The sequence below is a fragment of the Dromiciops gliroides genome, chromosome 5 (assembly GCF_019393635.1).
Source record: "Dromiciops gliroides isolate mDroGli1 chromosome 5, mDroGli1.pri, whole genome shotgun sequence".
Taxonomy (NCBI): domain Eukaryota; kingdom Metazoa; phylum Chordata; class Mammalia; order Microbiotheria; family Microbiotheriidae; genus Dromiciops; species Dromiciops gliroides.
In genome coordinates this window covers 148,522,643-148,545,714 of record NC_057865.1, presented here as the reverse complement: position 1 = coordinate 148,545,714, position 23,072 = coordinate 148,522,643, and the positions used below count along the sequence as shown (strand labels likewise).

At 37.6% G+C, this 23,072-nt stretch overlaps 1 protein-coding gene across 4 annotated transcripts in view; it reads right to left on the bottom strand.

The window, feature by feature from the left end:
• Positions 1-23,072, bottom strand: part of RELN (reelin) — a 577,995-nt gene that overhangs the window by 25,243 nt on the left and 529,680 nt on the right. For all 4 annotated transcript variants that reach the window (XM_043965756.1, XM_043965757.1, XM_043965754.1 and 1 more), the window contains exons 51-55: positions 18,808-18,962; positions 16,902-17,116; positions 6,633-6,810; positions 3,334-3,509; positions 3,055-3,161 (exon numbers count right to left, since the gene is read on the bottom strand). In XM_043965756.1, the coding sequence (XP_043821691.1) occupies positions 3,055-3,161; positions 3,334-3,509; positions 6,633-6,810; positions 16,902-17,116; positions 18,808-18,962 (831 nt within the window). The remainder of the gene's footprint in view (positions 1-3,054; positions 3,162-3,333; positions 3,510-6,632; positions 6,811-16,901; positions 17,117-18,807; positions 18,963-23,072) is intronic.

The window sequence follows — 23,072 nt, the reverse complement described above, 5'->3', positions numbered from 1 at the left end:
CTGAAAAGTGTTAACCAAAAGTAATATCACAAGTCTGAGACAGTATATTGCAACTAGATCTATTACAAGAGAAATGAACATGCATGTGGAACCCCAAGCCAGGGCAAAGAGTTCACAATTCAAACAGAAGCTTGTATATTTATGAAATTGCAGCAAAGAGAGGAGGAAAACAAAAGTTCCCACCTAAATGAGAGTAGCAGGGGAGGAGAAATCATGAATAATTAAGATGGCAAAAGCAGTATTTTTCTTCCTTGGGAAGTGCTAGACTATGAAGATAGGATGGTCTGCTTATCTACAAGGGTCCCAGATGCACAAACAACTTCCCAGCCTAGTGCAGACTGACTGGCACCTGTCTTGACTCCCAAGGACACACAGGGAGTTCAGCTTGGGGTACAAACAACAAATTATTAAGTTCTGGGGGGGAGGGGTTTGTCCTTGACACACTCAAGGCCTCCTGCATACTCTGGGTCCAGTGTTTCTGAAAAATGTGGCATCTCAAAAAGACAAGATCAGGGCACTAGAGTATTTTATAAGTACTTAAATATTCAGTCATTAAGCAAATACTTTTTTGTTTTTATTTGCAAGGCACTTGACTACTGGTGATATAAAAATGACGAAAAAATATGCTTATACTTGTAATTAGGTAGAATATAAGAAGGAATAATGTGAAAGTGGTGAGAGGTTCTAACAAGCTCTTATGTTCAAATTAGGTATATATTATTATTTATTAATTTGTTTTTAGTGAGGCAATTGGGGTTAAGTGACTTGCCCAGGGTCACACAGCTAGTAAGTGTTAAGTGTCTGATGTTGGATTTGAACTCGGGTCCTCCTGACTCCAGGGCCGGTGCTTTATCCACTGCGCCACCTAGTTGCCCTTAGGTATATATTATTTATGCCTATGCTAAACCAGGGAATCCCTCATTGTCCAGCTGGCAAAAAAGGTTGAATTTGAAGAATGGATAGGTATTAGGAATGAGAATTTCAAGTAAATGGAACAATGTGAACCAAGGCACAGAGTTGAGAAAGCATAAGACACTTTGTGTCCTAGCCTGTGCAAGTAGCACAGGATATTCAAAGTAAAGCAGTGGGAGATAATGATGAAAAGGTACACTGGGTCCAAATTATGAAAAGAACTGAATGCTAGGATAAGGAGATTGGAATCTGTCAGGGAATAAGGAGTCACTGAAATTTTTTCAAACAGAATTGGGGATGACATAAACTATGTAGTGAAATTAATCTGGAATTTGTCTATAAAATTAGAGGGGTAAAGATTTGGAGCCTGGAGACTTTTTATCATAATATATGCAAGGGGCAATGAGGGCCTGAACTTGAGTTATCTTTAGCAACTTGGCAATGGCAATGGAAAGAAGGAAATGAATGTGAGGGACGTTTTGAGGGAAAAATCAATAAAACTTAGGAACTTGTTGAATGCCTGGAGAGAGGAGACTCTCTTGTTAAAGGTAACAAGAAGGTTCTTGAGCCTGAGTGATGGACAGAGTATGAAGGCAAATTAACAGAGATGAACAAGCAGATCAGGAGGAAGGGAAAGTTTTGTCCATGGTGAATTTAAAGTACTAAAAGGATAGCCATGCAGATTTGAAATTTGGAAGAGAAGTCAGGGCCCTAGATAAAGATTTAGGAATCATTAACATAGAAGTGATAGTTGAAATTGTGGGAGTACTGCCCGTGGTGTCACCAAGGAAGAGAGTGTAGAGAGATGAGAGAAGGGCAAGATCAGAACCTTCGTAGATGTAGACATTTAGAAGTGAGAGGAAGAAGGGAATCTAAGGAAAGATGGCGCAGAAAGATAAGATGGAGATGAGGGTAGTTCATAGTTAAGCCAAGGGAAGAGAGAATTTCAATCCAAAGCATCAAATGTAGCAGAAAGGTCAAGGAATAGAAGGCTGAAAAAAGAGCAATTGGATTTAGTGGCTAAAAGGTCATTGGTTACCTTTTGGAGAGCAGTTTCAAGATAGAGAATGAAAGAGAAACAAAATTTCAAGAAGCAAGGGTAGTGAATGGCAGCACTGAGAACCGTCTACACTTATAAGTTTGGTGATGGAGGGGAGGCGATAGGTTTGAGGGAAAATGTTGTGTCTGTAAATAGGGAAGGTCAGGGCACGCTGGCAGGTGGAAATGACTAGGCCATTGGAAAGAGTGAGGTGTCTTAAACAGAGCGATGGATTTGAAGCCAGAAGTGCAATGTCTAAATCTGAGATTTGATATTTGCTAACTTTGTGACCTTGGATGAGTTACTTAATTTCTCTTGGCTTCAGTAGTTATTCAGTGAGAGGGGTAGACTAGATGATCCCAAAGATCCCTTTCAATGCTCAGTCCCATGATTATTATTATGAAATTAAAGATTCAAGAGAGAGAAAATGGATTGAGGAAGGTCCTTAAGGAGGAATCAAGAGCACAAATGGAGGTGTTAGTCCTGCAAAGGAAGGATATAATTTCCCTAAGGAAGAATGAAAGTAGGAGAGGGATGGTGACCAACCAGTTTCCTAAGTAGTCATTCTTATCCGTTCATTAACATGTAGACTTCTATTAGGCAATATTGTATTGAGTTCTTTTAAATACTTGAAAGTAACAATGCTATGTTTCAATAAAATTATGCAATAGCTCAGGTCTTTAACAAACTCAGGTTTCCCTTCACCTTATTAGCTTCAATTAGTGTCATTTTTAGTGTATATCTTTAAGTATGCATTTTTCACTGCATAGCAGTTAAGCTTTTTCATGATTTAAAAATTTTTACTTAGATGAGCATATTAAAAACTGCTGTTTTCTCTCTTCATAAAATATATGATTTTAAAAAGTATTTTCTCTCAACCTGCATAGTTTTGGTAACACATTTGTTCATGGCTTATGACATAGCAGGGACCTGATCTAATACTCAGTTTGAGTTATAGATTTGTGGTTATCTGATCTGGTATCACCTATGTACTTTGAAAAGCTCCCCACATATATGTCTCTCTGTGGGGGGTCCATGGGACTATGAAGCTTTGTGATAATTGTTTTCAGTAAAAGCATTGTTCAGAGCATATTGAAACTTGCCTCCATCAATGGAATAATCCAGTAGTACTCCTTCCTTCCTGCAGGTTGGTCGGTGACAAGAGGTCATGTTATTTTCACTACCGATTCGTCCCCAGTATTGCAGAAATCTAAATGGAAATGATAGCAATTGTTCATTAGAATGGTTATGGAATAGGCCTTTATTTTTTTCTAGAACTAATGTTCTGATGAAGCATTAAAAATAACATTGTCACCCTTCCTCCTCCAGGCTTTGGTTCCCATTCCCTACATAAAATTGTGAAATCCAATAGGATGACATACTTTGCACCCCGTAAATCCAAATCTTGGGTGATAGCTTGTCTGACAGTGGATCCTCCAAAATATAGTGCAGTATCTTCTGCAAGAATCCCACACTCTGTACAAGTACTTCCACCTTCCAGAGACATCCATAAGTCAGGTTTTATTTCTTCACTGTCAAAACGTTCTTTCAGGAAAGTCTAGAAAAATGAGTAGGACAAAACCATTATAGGGGCTGCTACTCAGTAAGTACCAAGGAGTGATTATGACAACAGAGGTAAAAATCAATACCAAATTAGAATAAGGTATAAAAACTAGATTAGAAAAAAATGCATAACAGTATTATTAGTGAAAATGGTGGCTGAGGTCAGAGGTAGCCAGTCTATCTGCCTACTTTCTCAATGGTATATTATTTTGAGAATGATCCATATGTCTATTAAGAGAGAATCCTAGATGAAAACACAAGCAGGGATCAGGAAGGCTTTCATGGGTAATTTTCTAGAGTAGGGCATATTTTCACAGTTACATAATTAAGTGAAAGTTATTAAAAATGCAAGATCCTACTATCTCTTCTGTTTGTTGGAAAATGCTCTCCAAATCCAGAAAAAAAAAAGAACTGTTGAATCTGGATGCAGATTGAACCATACTATTTCTATTTTTGTTGTTTCTTGTTTTTCTTTTTTGAGGTTTTTACTTTTTGCTCTGATTCTTCTCTTATGACTAATGCAGAATTATGTTTAATGTTATCATACATATATAACATATCAGATTACTTGCTGTCTTGGGGAGGGGGGAGGGAGGGATCTCTATATGTAACTGGAAAATAATAAAATACTTTCATAATTAAAAAGAGATCATACAAGATTCCTTTACATAAAAAACCCAAAGAGATAACTTTGCTCAACAACCATCAATCAATATAAAATAAGGTAAAGTATGTTCATAAAAAGTGACTTGGAGGATCTCCTATGTAAAGTCCAAATGCAATAGAGATTCCCCTATGTGAGGTTTTCTAGATGATTGTGTTTGCAGATAACATTCTACAAAACTGCATCAAGCCTTTGAATATTATAATTCTCCTCAATGATATCCACCAGATTAAAAAACATTTGTCCCATCAGTCATTTAGGAAAAACAAAATAGATGAAAAACTCCCACTATGAAGACCATAAAATACAGTTAGACAGACAATCCATTGATTTAATGTATTAGCACATGTATTTTGGAAAGGCACTACAGATGTACAAGAAGCTATCTATGTTCAGAATCATGTAAGATAAAGACAATGGACTGGATTGAATTTGGCAATTTATGGCTCTGTAAACTACTTGAACTGGTACTTGCCTTAAAAGCCATCTTTTTAACATCAATTCCTTCCTAGTGATGTTTTGTGGCTCTGAATCATGGAATACTACAGTCTCCAAAAAATTATAATTATTGATCACCCAAAAAGCAATGGAGATTTTATATATATATATCTATCTATATCTATATCTATATCTATATCTATATCTATATCTATATCTATATCTATATCTATATCTATATCTATATATAGATATATATATACACACACACACACACACACACACACACACACATATATATATAGTGGGTGCATGAATGTTAAAGCATATTGTCAACAATGATTTACACACAAGAAGTGGTAAAAAAAAATAAAGAAAAAATACTCCCCCTAATATTTAGGAAATGTATAATCAGAAGAGGAGGTGGGTGAGAGTGAAGGATTACAGATCTGCACCTTGAATATTCACAAAATGTGAAAATAAGTAGAGCAGGTATTCTTAACCTTTTTGTGTGTAATATTCCCCTTTGGCATAGTCTGGTGAAGACTATGAACCTCTGCTCAGGATAATAATTTTAAATGCACAAAATAAAATACATGGGGTCACAAAGGATTGAAATATGGTTATCAAAATAGTTAAAATAAATGAATGGACCTCAGGTTAAGAACTCCTAGCATATTGGCTAGTTTTTCTGTGGAGGATTTATTGGAGAACATCAACAAGAATGCAATAAATAGGATGAGACCTGGATGAGTTAAAATCTGTACCAATGGAGAGTGCTAAACCAATGAGATTACAGAACCATGAAATCACTGAAGTGTATGTTCATAGATAAACATATAAAAGTCAGAAGAGATGCACAGATTCTCATTAGAAAGGTTATAAGAAACCTATTTTAATAGCCACTCATAAAATTCTTCAAACCCACTGGGGAATGCTAAATTGCCTTTGGCAACTGATTAAAGTTAAAGACATATGATGATTTAAAATGTATTTTTATTATATACATATATATATATGTACATATATATATATAAATGCTCATGTAGGTTGTTTTTTCTCATCATGGGAGATGTATCAAAATCTTAAATCAAAATCTTTTATGATAAATGAATCTTGCCTTAGCTTTTTATTAATGTAATCTATCAATTTTAGAACTACTTTAGAAAGCAAGAATGAGGGAACATGTTTTTCTTTTGTTAGGTCCCTTGCACATTCATGGTTTTAATCATCTGTCTTGATCATTTTAGCAATTTTCTATTATCACAAAGATAAGTGTCCTCCATTCAGTGTCATAGATAAAATAGTATGTATTAACTGGTTTTGGTTTACATATTTATCAATTATACTAGTATTGAAAAAATGGTCCCTCCATATAAAACTACATTTAGTTCAATAAAGATGGTGAAAATATAACCTTTCATGATAACATATCTAGTGGTCTCAATCCATTAAGAGCAACAACAGTACCACTCTCTTTACATGATATATCTACTAGGAAGATGAGGAAAAGAAAACCTTAATGCAGTTTTCAAATTAGGAGAGAAAAAAAACCCACAGAAAGAGAATTATAGACATATGTACCCAAATCATGCATTAACATTTTTTAAGTTTATAATTTCAGTGAAACATTGGAACATTATAATAACTCTGCGGATTGTAATTAATTATAAAGAAGATACATCTCTGTTCTTACTGAAATAAATGAAGTACCTAAAGGATGTCATCAAGGAATAACCTTTTCTATAAGATGGTTTTCCATGGACAACATTATATTATTAATAGAATAGTTCCTTTATAACCAACTTCTTTTTTGGGTATGAGTGTGGGGCAATGAGGGTTAAGTGACTTGCCCAGGGTCAGACAGCTAGTAAGTGTCAAAAGTCTGAGGCCTTATTTGAACTCAGGTCTTCCTGAATCCAGGGCCAGTGCTTTATCCACTGTGCCACCTAGCTGCCCCCTAGCTGCCCCCTATAACCAACTTCTAAGTAGAATTACACAAACACAAAAATTTACCTTCAGAGTATGAGTCAAGTAGCAATTTGAACCAGAGTATCCTGGGTCACAGATGCACTGTTCTTTCAGGCAATCACCATGGCCCCTGCAGTTATCCAAGCATCCAGGTCCCAGATAGAAATTATCGATGGCCCACTGCATATCTGAGTACATCTGATAGAACCTAAACCTCACGGGACTATTGGCAACACACACACACACACACACACACACACACACACACACACACACACACACAGAAAGGACAAAAGTTAGCTGTTTATTCAGAACCATTTTCCATTATACTCACTCATTTCTGAAAAGAAGTATTCACGATATTCTCTGTAGGAGGAAATGTGTTAATGAAAAATCTTTCCTTACAACTGGCTCATCTATCAATTCATATTTGTACAATGTTGGTCATAGATTTAGAACTAGAAGAATCCTTTGGGATCATCTAGTCCAGGTTTTCTTAAACAGAGGGCTTTGAACTCAGATATAAATAAATGTTAACCACTATTTTGATAATTATATTTCAATATACTTGGTTTTATTTGTAAAAACATTTTGTTTTTAAAAATATTTTGAAAATTGTATTTAATTTAAATATAATTGGTTTACTTTGTAATCCTATGTATTTTAATTTTTGCATTGAAAATATTCTGAGAAGGGATGCATAAAATAGGCTTCAGCACACTGCCAAAAAAACACATGAAACAAAAAAGGTTAAGAATCCCCAATCTAGTTCAACCCTCCCCCTCATTTTATAGCTGAGCAACCTGAGGCCCAGAGAAATGAAGGGGCAGAGCTGAGAACTGAACCAAGTTATCCAACTCCATGTCTAGTACTTCCTGTTAATGCTTGAGCCATTTACATTTTGTAAAGAACAAACTTGCTGAACAAGGAGATCAGGTCATACATCTTACATTTAAAATAATTGGAGCCTTCTTCAGTATATCATAAATTGAGTTTTTATGAACTGGTAGCTGGTCATTGTTATGCCCACTTACACAAGTATGACTCATCTAATACTATTATTTCTGAAAATGTACAAAGTACAATAAAATCCCTTGAAAAGAGGCTCATTAAGACTCTTGCTGTTCTCACTCAGCTGGAAAGGAACAGTTCATGATTTCCTAGGAGAATGTCAATATCTTCAAAGTGACTATGCCAGCTAGCAAATTTAATAGGAAGTTTTTTTTTAGAAAGGTTAAGTGAAAGCCCTTTACTTTTTTCTGACACAAATACTATAATGAAATCTTTATTAACAACTCCACGCTAAGAAACAGCAAATGAATATTCACTTTGAACTAAAAGTGCTATGAAATAGCTATTCAAGTAGTTTGACAATCAATCCTCCTTAGATTATACCATCATTAATATTTGTCTTGTGTAAAAAAAAAAAGTTTTCATAGTTTATCTATCATTGAAACAGCTCTGATGTCTTAGAATAGGGTGCTCACAAATGTTAAATGGACTCTTTAAAAATATTACCAGAAAATTGGGGAGGTTTTTGAAAGATATAGTTTACTAGGTATTGGCTACGTTCCTTTGAAAAGATAATTTCCCATATATAAGTGAGAATCTTACTCAGATATTTTTAACTATCCCAACTAAATATCTGGCTTAATTTTGTAAGATGGTTAATTATTTAACTTGAATAGTTAATGAATCCACAGGCGGCCTGGCCTGGTGAATAGTGCTGTGCTTCAAGTCAGGAAGAGTTGGGTTCAAATTCTGCTTCAGACACATCAATGGTTTTAGGCTAATCCCTCAACATCCTGGTATTTCAGGTTACTCTTGAGGTCATCTCAGGTCATAATTTGTGTTGGAGTAAGGTTCCTAGATTAGATATTTATATGTTCATTTATTTAATTAGTGACCTCTACCAAAATCCACCTTGATGCTTTATCATGGCACAGAGGTGACTCTAGATGTTTGAATCTAGTATGCAGGCTCTGGTAGGTCTTATAAAGCTGGAATAGGTCTGATAACAGATGGTGTGCTGATCATCTGAGGACCAACCTCATTGGGTTCAGAGAGGCTCACCACCAGAAGACTGTGGTAAAATATGAAAGTTTTTAACAGTCGGTTAGGATAACTGAAAGACGCCAGTTTTTCAAGGACCACCCTTTTGGGGAGGAGATGAACAGTCCGCCTGCTGCGCATGTCAGACTGCCTGCCGGGTACAGTCCGCCTGCTGCGCATGTCAGACTGCCTGCCAGGTACAGTGCGCCTGCTGCGCATGTCAGACTGCCTGCCGGGTTTTTTTTGACTTCCGGGGTGGAGAAAAGGAGAGAGGCCTTTTTTGCCTGCTTGGCGGGACTCCTGACGGCGCGGCACGGACTCTCTCTCTCCAAAGGTGGCCTTGTCGGTTGGTGGCCTTGTCGGTTGGTGGCCTTGTCGGTTTGGTGAGTTGTTATAAGGAATATAGACTAAGCTTAGACTTAAGACGATTTGTATTGTGTTTCTACTTTCCTATCCTTCTAACCAACATCACCTTGTGACTATCATAACTATAAATAAAAAGGTCTATCTAGAAAACCAAAACCTGCTTCCATTTACTAGTTTGGGAGATAAATTAAGGGAAAGGTTAAGTAGGGGAGATTTATGATCTAATATCCAATTTTAAATCTCACAGTTTTGGCGACCCCGAAGGGACCTTAAGGACCCTCCCACCCTCCCTAGTTTGGCCATAAGCCGGCCAATTCGGTGGATTTTCCAAATTACCCCCCCCCCCACGGACTTTCCCTTTGTCTAATCTCCCTTAAAGACTTTAAGCCTCTAAGAGTCTTGCTTTAAACAGAAAAGCCAGCCCAGTTTAAAGGGCAAGATGCTCGAATATTCTACTATCCCTTTGATTTTTCTCATCGGAATGTATTGGGACAGCATAACATCCCGACTTAGAGGAATAGTTTACTCAATGGTCCTTCATAACATTATTGGTTTTTTCCTCATTCAGGCAGCAAAAAGTTTTTTGTATAATAGTATACGTGAGAATCTTTGGGAAAATACGTTTAATATAAGTAGAAATTTTATGCCTGCAATTGAAATACCTTTTAATACCACATCCATAGTTCATACGACTAAGGATTTTATTTTTTTTTGGTTTTTTTTTTGTTTTTGTTATTATCATTGTTTTTGTTATTATCATTGTTATGATATGGGGGAAATTCTCACATATGGAGAGAGACCTCGAAATGAAATTCTCACATATGGAGAGAGACCTCAAAATGGCTGTTTCTACTAGAGATGATCCAAGTTCAGAATCAGATCAGCAGAAACTACTCCCTCTGCAGGAAGCTATAGAACATAGTAAGAAGGGAGTGCCAATTCAAGTCAGAAAATATAGCCCCTTTAGACCAAGTGACTTGAGCGCATGGAAATCAATCATCCCTAGTTTTGAGAAAAATCCTAACACTGTAATTTCACAGTTAAGGACTATATTTAATGCATATCAACCCAGTTGGGCTGATGTTACTTGCCTTTTGGAAACTTTACTGTCCCCAACTGAGATTACAGATGTTATCTCAGCAGGAAATGCCCTTGTTGCAAAAGGTAAGGCCGATGTGGAATGGCCTCTAAAGGATCCAGAGTGGAATTATAATGATGATAGGGATTTCCAAAGATTAAAAGATGCTAGAGAAACACTTCTGAAGGGAATGGAATCTTGCTCTAGAAAACCAGAAAACTGGCAGAAATTTTTAAGCCTACCTCAGGAGGCTAATGAAAGACCAAACAGATTTTATGATAGACTTTGTGAGGCCGCTAGACAGTACACCAGATTGGATCCAGTAGATTTAAGAGATTCCTGTATCATTCTCAACACATTTGTTTATAATTCACTGCCAGAAATACGCAGATACTTTCTGAAACAATGTCCAGACTGGAGAAATCTCTCAGTAGATAGAATTAAGGAACTTGCAAATTATGTCTTTGACTCACGTGAGGAAGATCCAGATCACCCTAAACAGAGCATTCTGGCACCAGCGATTACTAGTCAGCCATGTGGATACCGGAGCAAGGACACTAAGGTGTGTTGTTACTGTCGTAAGGAGGGGCATGAATTGAGAGAATGTAGGACTTGGAGAAGAAATTCTAATTCTAATTACAGGCGAAATCAAAATAGAAATAGATCTTTTTGGAGGAATACAGAAAGGCAGTACCAGAATAATGGTAACCAAGACCCCCCTCAGAAGAGGACACAGGAATGATGGTGTCTTGGGGAGGAATGGAACATAGATAATGAAAGCCATATATTCCCAGATCCGGATTTTTTGAATGCACTTGTGCCAGTCCATTCACCTCCCCAGAGTAATGAACCACATGTCACCTTAAAAGTGGGGGAGACTTATTATGATTGTCTGCTAGACACAGGAGCCTCTAAATCAGTATTAGTAAGCAAACCAGATGCTGGGTGTAGACCTGTAGGATATTTGAATGTAGTGGGAGTCTCAGGAAAGAGCCAGAGAGTGGCAAAATTGAATCCTCGCATGGTATCTATGGGGCCCTTAACAGTAGAACATTCATTTTTACTCATGCCTGATGCCCCTGTAAATTTATTAGGTCGTGATCTCCTTTGCAAGCTTAGAGCAACCATATCTTGTGCTCCAGATGGGGCTGTCTCCTTACAATTGCCAGAGGATACTGTTCATTTATTACCAATTTTACTTACAGAAGCTCAAGGAACAGCAGGGGAGGTATCCAAAATCCCCTCTGACATTCCTGAGTCTTTATGGGCCTCATCCCCTAATGAGGTGGGGCTCCTTAAGTCTGCCATGCCTGTTACCTTTAAAGTTAAGGGGGGACCACCCCCCTCCATTCCACAGTATCCATTGTCTAGGGAAGCAATAGAAGGGATCACCCCTATAATTGAGGCTTTGAAAAGCCAGGGTATTATTATTCCATGTCATCACTCTCCATGCAATACTCCCATTTTGCCAGTTAAAAAACCCAAGCCTGGGCCAGATGGTAAACCTGTTTATCGCTTTGTGCAAGATCTTAGAGCGATTAATAATTATGTTATTCCTAGACATTCTATAGTCGCAAATCCGGCTATGATAATTTCCTCAATTCCCTATGAATCTACATGTTTCACAGTGGTAGACCTTTGCTCTGCCTTTTTCTCCATACCAGTACATGAGGACTTCCAATATTTATTTGCTTTTACCTGGAAAAATAGACAGTGGACCTGGACTAGACTCCCACAGGGATTTGTAGACAGTCCCACATTATTTTCCCAAATTTTACAGCAGGATCTGGCCTCTATTACCTTTAAAGCCTCCACACTAGTACAATATGTTGATGACTTACTTTTGGCCTCTCCTAATGCTGAAATTTGTCAGGAAGATAGCCGTCACTTACTGCTGGAGCTGCACAAGAGAGGACACAAGGTTTCCAAGACAAAGGTACAATGGTGTTTGCCCCAGGTAGAATATTTAGGATTTATTTTGGCTGCTGGAACTCGCTCTGTCTCTTCTAAGCGAGTCCAGGCCATTCAACAACTCTCTGCCCCCACTACTAAGAGGCAGTTGAGAGCCATTCTGGGAGCAGCTGGGTACTGTAGACAATGGATACCCTCTTTTGGTGAAATTACTAAACCCCTCATAGCTCTTACAAAAAGTTCTGTTCCAGACATTTTACAGTTGGATCCCCAGCATCTCTCAGCCATAAAAGAATTAAAACGGGCCTTGTTATCAGCACCTGCCCTAGGACTGCCAGATTATAGTAAGCCTTTCACTCTCTTTGTGCATGAACAAAGGGGGGTGGCTTCTGGAGTCCTGACTCAGTCACTGGGGCCTAACCAGCGTCCTATAGCCTACTATTCAATTCAGCTGGACCCTGTAGCGGCTGGAGTGCCACCTTGCCTTAGAGCAGTGACGGCCACAGCGCTTTTGGTAGAAAAAGCCTCTGATTTGGTCCTAGGTAACCCTCTAACTGTGCAATGCCCTCACGAAGTGGAGGCTCTCTTACTACGTCACAGGACACAAGCCTTTTCAGATCAAAGGCTGGCTAAGTATGAAATAACCCTGTTAGGTAATGAGAATATCACTTTAAAACGCTGCACAGTTCTTAATCCAGCAACACTACTCCCTAATTTACCATTCTCGGGGGAACCGTTGCATGACTGTGCTTCTTTAGTTGATATGGCTGAAAAACCCCGTGATGATCTTTTTGATACACCTTTAGAAAATCCTGATCTTGTCCTCTATACAGATGGTTCCTCATTTATGAGAGAGGGAACCCGTTTTACTGGAGCTGCTGTAGTTTCTGATTATGACACCCTCTGGGCAGCTTCTCTGCCTTCCCATTTTAGTGCACAGGCTGCTGAACTTGTGGCTCTTACACAGGCCTGTAATATAGCTAAAGATAAGAGTGCCACCATTTTTACTGACTCGAAATATGGCTTTGGCATATGCCACTTTATTGGTATGATTTGGCGTCAACGAGGCTTTCTAACATCCTCGGGCAAGGCTATTGCCAATGGGGACCTTATCAAGGACCTCTTAGATGCCCTAAAACTGCCTTCTTCCCTAGCCGTTGTACATTGCCCTGCCCACACAGGGAATAGTGACCCTGTTTCAAAGGGAAATGCACGAGCCGATTCTGCAGCCAAGCTTGCTGCATTAGAAGCTCCTGAACATGTATTTAACCTTTCACCTTCTGAGGATATTCCTTCCAACCTAACCTATGACGATTCTGAAGTAGAAAAGTGGAAAAAGAAATTTAAGGTTTAGGGCTTTAGCAGACCAGCTAGAAGGTCACTGTAGAAATCATCTCAGACACAGACAAGAAGCTGCTTCTTATATGATTAACCATAGACAAGAGTTTGAGTCTTTTATAGTAAATGACTCCCCTTTTGAAGAATATGTTGATGAATTAAAGAAATTTGGAAAGTGGGGAGGAAATGATACAATTGTAGCATTTGCTAAGCAGCATCAGCTGAATGTTGTGGTTCATCAATTAAATCAGCCTTTATTGAAAATCAGTGGCACAGACAAAACTGATGCTACAGAACTCCACATTTTCTACCATAAAGAACATTATGACAGCATTAGAAAGATCAATGACAATTCAGAAACCCCTGCCACTTTGGCATGCAGAGAATTGGGGAACCAGTTAAAACAATGTGGCATACCCCAAACTCTAGCAGCTTAAATACCTTATAATTTAACAAGCATTTCCTTCTACAGGCAAAAGCACTGAAGTACATGGCCTAGTTTTCTGGCCTACCTCAACTATTTTTTTTTTATTAATTTTTGGGTTTTTTTTGTTTTTGTTTTGACTTTTGAAAGGCACTGAAAAGACCTGGAATTGACTGCACCTTTAAGTTCTTTAAGAGCACAAAAGGGTGCTTAGCGAATCTTTTGCTTTTTATTTTTTATTTTTGGTTTTGCTTTGGTTTTTTTTTTTTACTTTTGTTTCTTTTGCTTTTCTTTAAAACTAAATTTTGTAAACTAAGTGATTATTCAAAGACATTTTAAGTATATGCTGTGGGTGAGGCTATCGGGCCTCAGAAGCTACCAGAATTCTTCTTTTTTTTTATTTACTCTTTCTTTTTGAGAGAACCATGAGTTCTAATGAGTTTTGTTTTATTTATTTATTTTTCTCCTTTCTCTTGTATGTTGTTCTGTTTAACTAAAAAGTACCAGAAATTGCTTGATACCTCACTGAAAACATTGAATATTGAATCTTGCTAATTGAAGTCTTATTTCTTTTTGATGAATTAATCACCACTTTAAGTATCTGCTACTGTTATACCAGAGAATTCATGTATAAGATGATGTGGTCTACTTGCTAAAAGAAGATTATGTAATAATGTCTAAAAGAAGATTATGTAACAATGTCTAATATAATCAGCTATTTACATTCGTTTATTATTTATATGTCATTATACTCTGGGTATGGTTTGGAATTATTGTATATATCACTAATATATTCTCAGTTATGCAGCATAGCACACATTTTTACCATCATATTGTCTTTGGTGAAATTAATGAGATTTCAGAAATATGGAAACTTATCATTTCAGAGACTAACTTGCTGTGAACTCTGACGCAGGCCCTGGAGAGAATATATGTGCAACAAAAGGAGAGACAGGTATACGTAAGTCCATGGTTTGCTTATGATGGTGACTATGTAGAGCACAATTACTAGGCACAGTCCAGTATTCATCCTCTCTCCCTCCTAATTTAACCTAATTTAACTGAACTTATTTATCTTTTTATCTCACTCAGTTGAATTCACCTGTGGCCTAGCACAATCACTGGCTGTCTCAGAACCATGAGATATGGTATGATAACCTTTCCATAACATTTTCAGGTGTCATGAACACATACTAAATTTGGCTTTGATCCAGACACATGGTGGTAAAAAGTGTTACACATTGCATAACTACCTCAACCCTCTATTACAAGTCTAACCATATAAAGGAGGGAATGTAATGGAATTTATTAATTTGATCATTGACAATGCTATGCTAAGGTTTTAAAAATACAGCAATTCAAACAGTTAAAGAAGATAATCCAGCTTTCCAGACCAGAGTCCAGAATCCAGTTTTCCAGACCAGAATCCAGTTTCCTCCTGATGACATCTTACCACTTCAAGAAGACAAGAGAACTCAGAGACTTTATATGAACTGTTTTGCTTTATTAGCTTTTACTATCTCCTTTCTGTTATATACTATCTGTAACATGTACTCTCTGCAGAGGCTCTCCCTTTGCAAGACTAATGTCAAAGCGTCGGTTCATGAGGAAAAAAAAAAATCGCCCCTCTGGACAAAACTTTCCTCTCTTCCTTTTCTGTATTGTTGTTCGCATATTATTAGTCAGCAAAAGTTATTATATTCTTTTTACTGTTCCATCAAGGAAACATTCCGTTTCTTGAGGAAGCAAAGGGGGGAAATGTGGTAAAATATGAAAGTTTTTAACAGTCGGTTAGGATAACTGAAAGACGCCAGTTTTTCAAGGACCACCCTTTTGGGGAGGAGATGAACAGTCCGCCTGCTGCGCATGTCAGACTGCCTGCCGGGTACAGTCCGCCTGCTGCGCATGTCAGACTGCCTGCCAGGTACAGTGCGCCTGCTGCGCATGTCAGACTGCCTGCCGGGTTTTTTTTTGACTTCCGGGGTGGAGAAAAGGAGAGAGGCCTTTTTTGCCTGCTTGGCGGGACTCCTGACGGCGCGGCACGGACTCTCTCTCTCCAAAGGTGGCCTTGTCGGTTGGTGGCCTTGTCGGTTGGTGGCCTTGTCGGTTTGGTGAGTTGTTATAAGGAATATAGACTAAGCTTAGACTTAAGACGATTTGTATTGTGTTTCTACTTTCCTATCCTTCTAACCAACATCACCTTGTGACTATCATAACTATAAATAAAAAGGTCTATCTAGAAAACCAAAACCTGCTTCCATTTACTAGTTTGGGAGATAAATTAAGGGAAAGGTTAAGTAGGGGAGATTTATGATCTAATATCCAATTTTAAATCTCACAAGACTGAGCACCAGGTGTTTGTTTTTGCCCCAGAAGTTCATTAAACATGGACTGCTAAGGTGTGGAGGAAGTGTGATCTGCATCATTGGAGAGAGTAACCATAACAACAAATTCACAAATCTTTGGGAACTTTAAAATAATTACCTAACAAAATGATAGATTTTTTGGTAGTGGCTATTTTAATCAACACAGCAGTTTCGCCAAGTTATAAAGATGGAGTGAAAGCCCTAAGCTCTTGAAATTGGCTGAAGTGAATATAGCCATGGGCTTCCTTGAAAGCAGTTTAATCACTTTGGCTCACCATTACATCAGGCTAATTGTTTTTCTTTGCAGGTGCAGAACATCATGCTCCAGTTAAAAGAAAAATTAAACCTAGAAAATACCATTATGTACAGCTAGCAAATATTCTAAGAGTTTGGCCCCTTACTGGCATGTGCCATTGCCTGATTAAGGTGGGTCATGTGGAAAGAGCAAGTCTCTTTAAGGGTCCATGCTCAAGAAGAGTGATGAGATAGTAACTATCTGTTCTGATGGCTTCCTCAGTCAGTTTTATCCCCATTTGGTGAATAATGACATTGAGACTTTGAAAATACAAGTGGCCTGCCAAAGCCATCTGGCCAAGTGCAAGGGGATTACATAGCTCAGACATTTTGAAGAGAAATGTTTTCTCATGGAAGACAACAATTACAGTGCACTCAACATTAGGGTGGGAAGAAGGACAGCATACTGCTTTTTATAAACCATTTAATAATAGAATTTTCAATGAATTCCACTGAACCAAGCTTTATCTTCATTTCTTACTTACTTGCCAACTAAGCTGTCAGGAAGGGGGTAGGTGATTCGTTTCCATCCTTTTGTTGGAAAGAATACTGATGGCTGCGAGACACTTCCAGAGCATTTTGGGTCAGCAGGTAAACACTGGGGTACCAGATAGCTCCAGCTCACTCCAAAATCAGTAGAATACTGCACATGGACTTGATTCTGTGCAATTCTGTCAGATACTTTACAGCCAACAGAAATCTAATAGTTAGAGAAAGACAAAACATAAAAGTTTAAAAAATAAACCTGTAAGAATTTCTATTCTGAAATTCTTCTAAAGAAAGTTGGGGACTGCTGAATAGAAGCTATGGCACATTCATCGTGTTATGTATAGTTTCATTTTCTTCATGGGGAGGGCTGGGGAGTGGCAATAGAGATGCTGCCAAAGATGACAGTTGTGATCCATGCCAAAGGTACTGTGCAGGTGGTGGGCTCAGGGAGTGAGGCTGTAGTGGTTACTTCTTGCTATGCTTTTCTGGCTGGCTCTCTGACTTGGAAAGCCTTTGCCCACTCTTCCAGATCAGTGATTGTGGTGTTAATGGTCTGGCATTTCTATTTGGCATAGTTTTTCACCAAGGAGAATTATTATTTTTACAAGTGTTACTATTTAGCAGTACAATTTTTGACATTACTTTACCCACCACTAACATGCAATGAAGTGTGAAGCTTCTTTTAATAGGGGATAGAATCTTTTATTTGATAATGGAAGGAAGCATTTCTCCTTGCAGAGGGAAACTAGGTGAAATATTACATTACTTGAACTGGAATTGACCAACTAACAGCAATGACTGTTGAAGTTACCACTAATGAAGATTTTTCTCTTCTGCAATTTTTCTCTTCTAGTAACATCAAAACAATATAAGAAAAAATTTCTCCCCATTGCCAAAAGATTCCTTCTTCAAAGAAGAGGGTTTGCCTAGTCCAGTTAATAAGTTAGAGGAAATAGCTAGAATCATTATCCACAGCTCCTACCAGTACCTGACTTTAACCACTAAGAAGGAATCTTTCTTCTTATAAATTTTTTTTTAGTGAGGCAATTGGGGTTAAGTGACTTGCCCAGGGTCACACAGCTAGTAAGTGTTAAGTGTCTGAGGCCAGATTTGAACTCAGGTACTCCTGACTCCAGGGCTGGTGCTCTATCCACTGTGCCATCTAGCTGCCCCTTCCTTATAAAATTTTTTAAGAAGGAATAGTAGAGAAAGAAAATGCCTTTGAAGATTATGCCATGGGTTTAACAAAATAGTGCTCTCAATTTATTACTAAAGCATTATCTCATTTGTTTATTTTTTTTAAAAAAATCATACATTGAAGAAACCTTGAGCATGAAAGAATGAAGATGAAACATGCCACTGGCCAGTGCCAGAGAAGTGAGACTTAGACTGTTGAAAGAGGTATACATTTTTGGACATGGCAAATGTGGGAATTTGTTTTGCTATGCATGTATATACTACTATGCATATATGTATTGATGGCTTTAGTTTTCATTTTAAAAAATGGGGAAAACAGGAGGGACATAGGAATAAAAGGAAAACTAAAAATTGGAAAGAGTGAATTGGTAAGTAGTTCTATAGTGCCAAAAGGGAAGAAATGAAAGAAAAGAGCATTGATGAAACATTTAAAAATATGCAGACAACAGAAAGAAGTGAAGAATGGGACACAGACATGAATGAATGAATTTTTATGGTTTTATATACAATTATTTTTGTATTAGTGTTTGTGTGTGTTGATATTTAAATTCATATTCAGAAAGGAATTTTAAAAGAATAAGAAGTATACATTAGATACTAAGTAAATGAAAGAGTCGATTGTCTCTCTTTATAATGTTATCTTATGAATTGCATTGAAATGATGCTAAATGATTACTTATATAATTCAGGCAAGGAAGCTCTCACCTTGAATTGCATTATCCAGCCTTCAGTAGGAGTTAGGTCATGGGTAACTGCGTAAACTTCTCTGCCATCATGACTACCACAGATCATTACACCATCAGGGGAATCACAGAACCTTTCCACAGTACAATCATCATGGAACAGCCAGTGCTCATTCACTTAAGAAAAAAATCAACAGAGTTTACAGCAAAGTAGAAGATAATTGTCAATAATTATAACTGACATTTGTATAGTACTTTTAAGTTTCATCTCATTGAAATGGTCCTTCCAGCAACCCTGGGATCAAATGTTATAATGTCATTTTACAAATGAAAAACAAAAAACAAACAACAGAGGTTCAAAAAGCTGAGAATAACTTGCTCAGGTCTCTCTTGTTTCTAGGTTCAATGACCCTTTCCACTGTACTAGGCTGCTTCTTTAAATGACAAAAACTAGCAATTATATAGTACCTGCTATGTGCCAGGCACTGTACTAAATGCTTCAGAAATATCTCATTTGATCCTCATAATAACCTTCATAGGTAGGTACCATTATTATCCCCATTTTACAGATATAAAAAATGAAAGAAACAGAAATTTGTTTTTAAAACTATTATGATACTGCATTTAAATAAAATTATTTCCTTAGTAATCTCAGGTGTTTTATACATTGGAAAACATTATTCTCTTGAGTCCAAAATGCCAAAAGGGTCTATGGCACAAAAAAAGGTTAAAAACTCCCATCCTGGGGGCAGCTAGATGGTGCAGTGGACAAAGCACCAGCCCTGGATTTAGGAGACCTGAGTTCAAATCCAGCATCAGACACTTAACACTTACTAGCTGTGTGACCCTGGGCAAGTCACTTACCCTCATTGCCCCACAAAACCCCAAAACCAACCAAACAAAAAAAACCTCCCATCCTAGTCATCTCTAAGACCCCTTCTAACTTTTAAAACCTATAACCTGATTTAAGAACCACTGAAAGTAGTAGAGGCATTTCACCCAAAGAAGAGAAAACTTAAAGGTTGAGTATGATTTCAGTCTTTACATTTTCAAAGCATGGTCCATGGAAAATAGATTCAACTTATTTTATTTGGCTCCAGAAGGCAGAACTAGAAGTAATGGGTTGAAATTGCAAAGAGGCAAATTTAGATTTGATGGAAGGGAAGCTTTCCTAATAACCAGAGTCATCTAAAAGTGGAATGGGATGCCTCAGGAGGAAGGGTGTTCTCTGGACCCAGAGACCTTCCGTGAAAGGTTGAATTGCTACATGTCAGTTTTGTAAAGATCATTTGCATTTTAAGTATGGGGTAGGGCTAGAGAGCTTCTGAGCTCTTTTCCAACTTTGGGATTCCATGATTCTGAAATGACTTTTAAAAAAGTAAATCTAATAGGAACACATTTAATTTGAGAGGCCACATGGTATGGTGGTGAGAGTATAGACCTTGAAAGCAAGATTCAGATTCTGTCTCAGATACTTATGACCTATGAGATTACAGGCCAATCAGGGAATCTCTCAGAACCTCAGTTTCTTTCTTGAATTATAAAATGGGGATAAACTAAGTATGAACTACCTACCTCACAGGGCTGTTTGGAGCTAAGCCCTTAGCAAAGCTTCAAGTCCTTACAGAAATGTGAGTTATAGGTTTAATTTCCTAATCGGTCTCCATGTTGTCACTCCAGACTGCCTTTGAACATTTTCAAGGTAAGCAAAAATATTCACAGCAAAGATAACTAATTGAAACCTGAGGCCATGATTCATCAGGGAACTAGTGGTCCACGTTCAGTGGAGCCAAACCATAGACTAAGCAATTTAATTGTCATTCGCTTTTTGCTGTATTGATTTTCTGTGGTATAACCAAATTAGTGCCACATTGTGGAGGATCTATGGGAGAATATGCATAAAATTGCACAGAATGAGAAGAAATGGATGGATTGCAATCTGTACTAATGGGGAGAATGCCTGCATAAACATATCAGAGTTATCAAAGCAGTGAAATATAAATAATCAAATTTGTGGTACAGTTAAATGCTTTGTAAAGGTGAGATGCTTGCCAGTTAGACCAGGACCATTTGGCCCTGAGAGGTTTGCAGGGATATTGATAGAAAATGATGAACATCCAGAATTCTAGACTATGGTTCCAGAAGAATTTTGTGAGCCCTTTCCCTTATCTGATTACTCTAGAAGTGATGCATTTATAGAGGGGGTACACTTCCATTAGTCCCCTGTAGCCCTTAAAATCTATGGACCATCTAGAACCAGTCAGTTGTCTGGATCAAACTGCTTCCTGGGATTCAGGTACATACATCAAAAGCTTTAATTCTCCACACCAGACCAAAGGAGTAAGATGCAGTGAAATGGAGAAAACACAGGCATTGTACTCTTTTTTTGTATGGATAATTTTTCCACTATTAGTTTTCATACTACTACACAATAAGCCTTGCACTTAGCTTGGTTAAATGTGTCTGTTCCTTGAATGCTCTGAATCTGACTTAGTTGTGGCACCCAGATGAATTTTATATTTTACATTGTTTTTTCTCTGCAATGGCATTGTGAAGTCAAAATATAATCAGACATCCCCCCCACCCCAATGCATATAACCTGTGGATATATTTCCTACTTACTAGAATGACTATAAAATATGCTTAGCCTAAACCCTGGGGTGATACTTCAAGAACTAATCCAATATCTGAAACATGCAATGTCATTACAACTGCATATGAAATTTAGTAAAAATCAATTCACTTTTATTGGATATGGAAACTGAAGTTTCAAAGAAATACCTGACATTCTACACAAAACAGAAGGGAAACAGCAATGAATAAAAATACCTTATAAATAAAATTACCTTTATTACGGTAATCTACTTATTTGGTACAGGGAAGGAAAACTTTATTTACAGTTTAGAGGAGTAAATTTGAACATGAAATAGTGAGTATAAGGTACTGCTGACATTAGTACTATTTAAGTACCAAGGCCAGCGCTGCATAGTAGAAAAAGGGCTAGATTTGGAGCCAGAGATGAGATACAAAACCAGGTTATCTATTATTTACTACCTGTGTAAGCCTGGGCAATTTAAATAAAATTGACCAATTTAAATAAACTCCCCTCTGCACAAGACCTAGGGTCAGGCACTGGCTAGTAACTTCACTCCTCTGACCCTCAGTGGCCTCATTTATAAAATGAGATGGTGTAGTGGAAAGGGCACTGAATTTAAAGTCAGTGGACTTGGGTTTAAATCCCTTTCTTCCACCTGAGTGATAACTTCAGATTTCACAAAGTTATATGAATGCACCATAAAATGACCGATGAGATTTATACAGAGGGTGTGCTGGAGCTATCATTAACCAGCTCAAGAGATCTGATTATTAAATTTTCAGGGTGAACATTTATTTATACCTTAGAAATTGGAAAACAGTACCAATCAAGAACTTGATTTATCATTTTGTTGATGCTGTAGACTTAAGAAACTGATGGATAAAATGTGAATAATGTAGATTAAACTTAAAAATGTGTTGCACATACACTCTCCTCCCAAAGAACTGGTTTTTAAACATTTTCCAGCATACCTCTGGCAGAGACAGGGAAGAATTATTTAAACTGTGCTTATTCCTATAAGCGTGGACAATAAGCCATCATCTGCAACCCCAGTCTACTAAAGGATAGAAGTATCTTTACATTTCTTTTTTTTTTTAGTGAGGCAATTGGGGTTAAGTGACTTGCCCAGGGTCACACAGCTAGTAAGTGTTAAGTGTCTGAGGCTGGATTTGAACTCAGGTACTCCTGACTCCAGGGCTGGTGCTCTATCCACTGCGCCATCTAGCTGCCCCCTAGAAGTATCTTTAAATAGTATTTTATTTTTTCTAATTATAGGTAAAGATAATTTTTTTTTTTTTTAGTGAGGCAATTGGGGTTAAGTGACTTGCCCAGGGTCACATAGCTCGTAAGTGTTAAGTGTCTGAGTCATTTGAACTCAGGTACTCCTGAATCCAGGGCCAGTGCTCTATCCACTGCGCCACCTAGCTGCCCCGGTAAAGACAAATTTTAACAATCATTTTAAATAAAATTTTGAGTTCCAAATTTTCTCCCTCCCTCCCTAAGATGGCAAACAATTTTATATAGGTTATATATATGCAAAAAGGAGAGAACTATTAAAGGATATTTTGACATATAAATATATGTATATTGCATAATGCCTAATTATATAATTAATAAAAATTATATAATGTCATCTGACATTGACATTAGGAAAATCAGTCATGCCCTCTCTGATGACTGAGAGAGTAGAC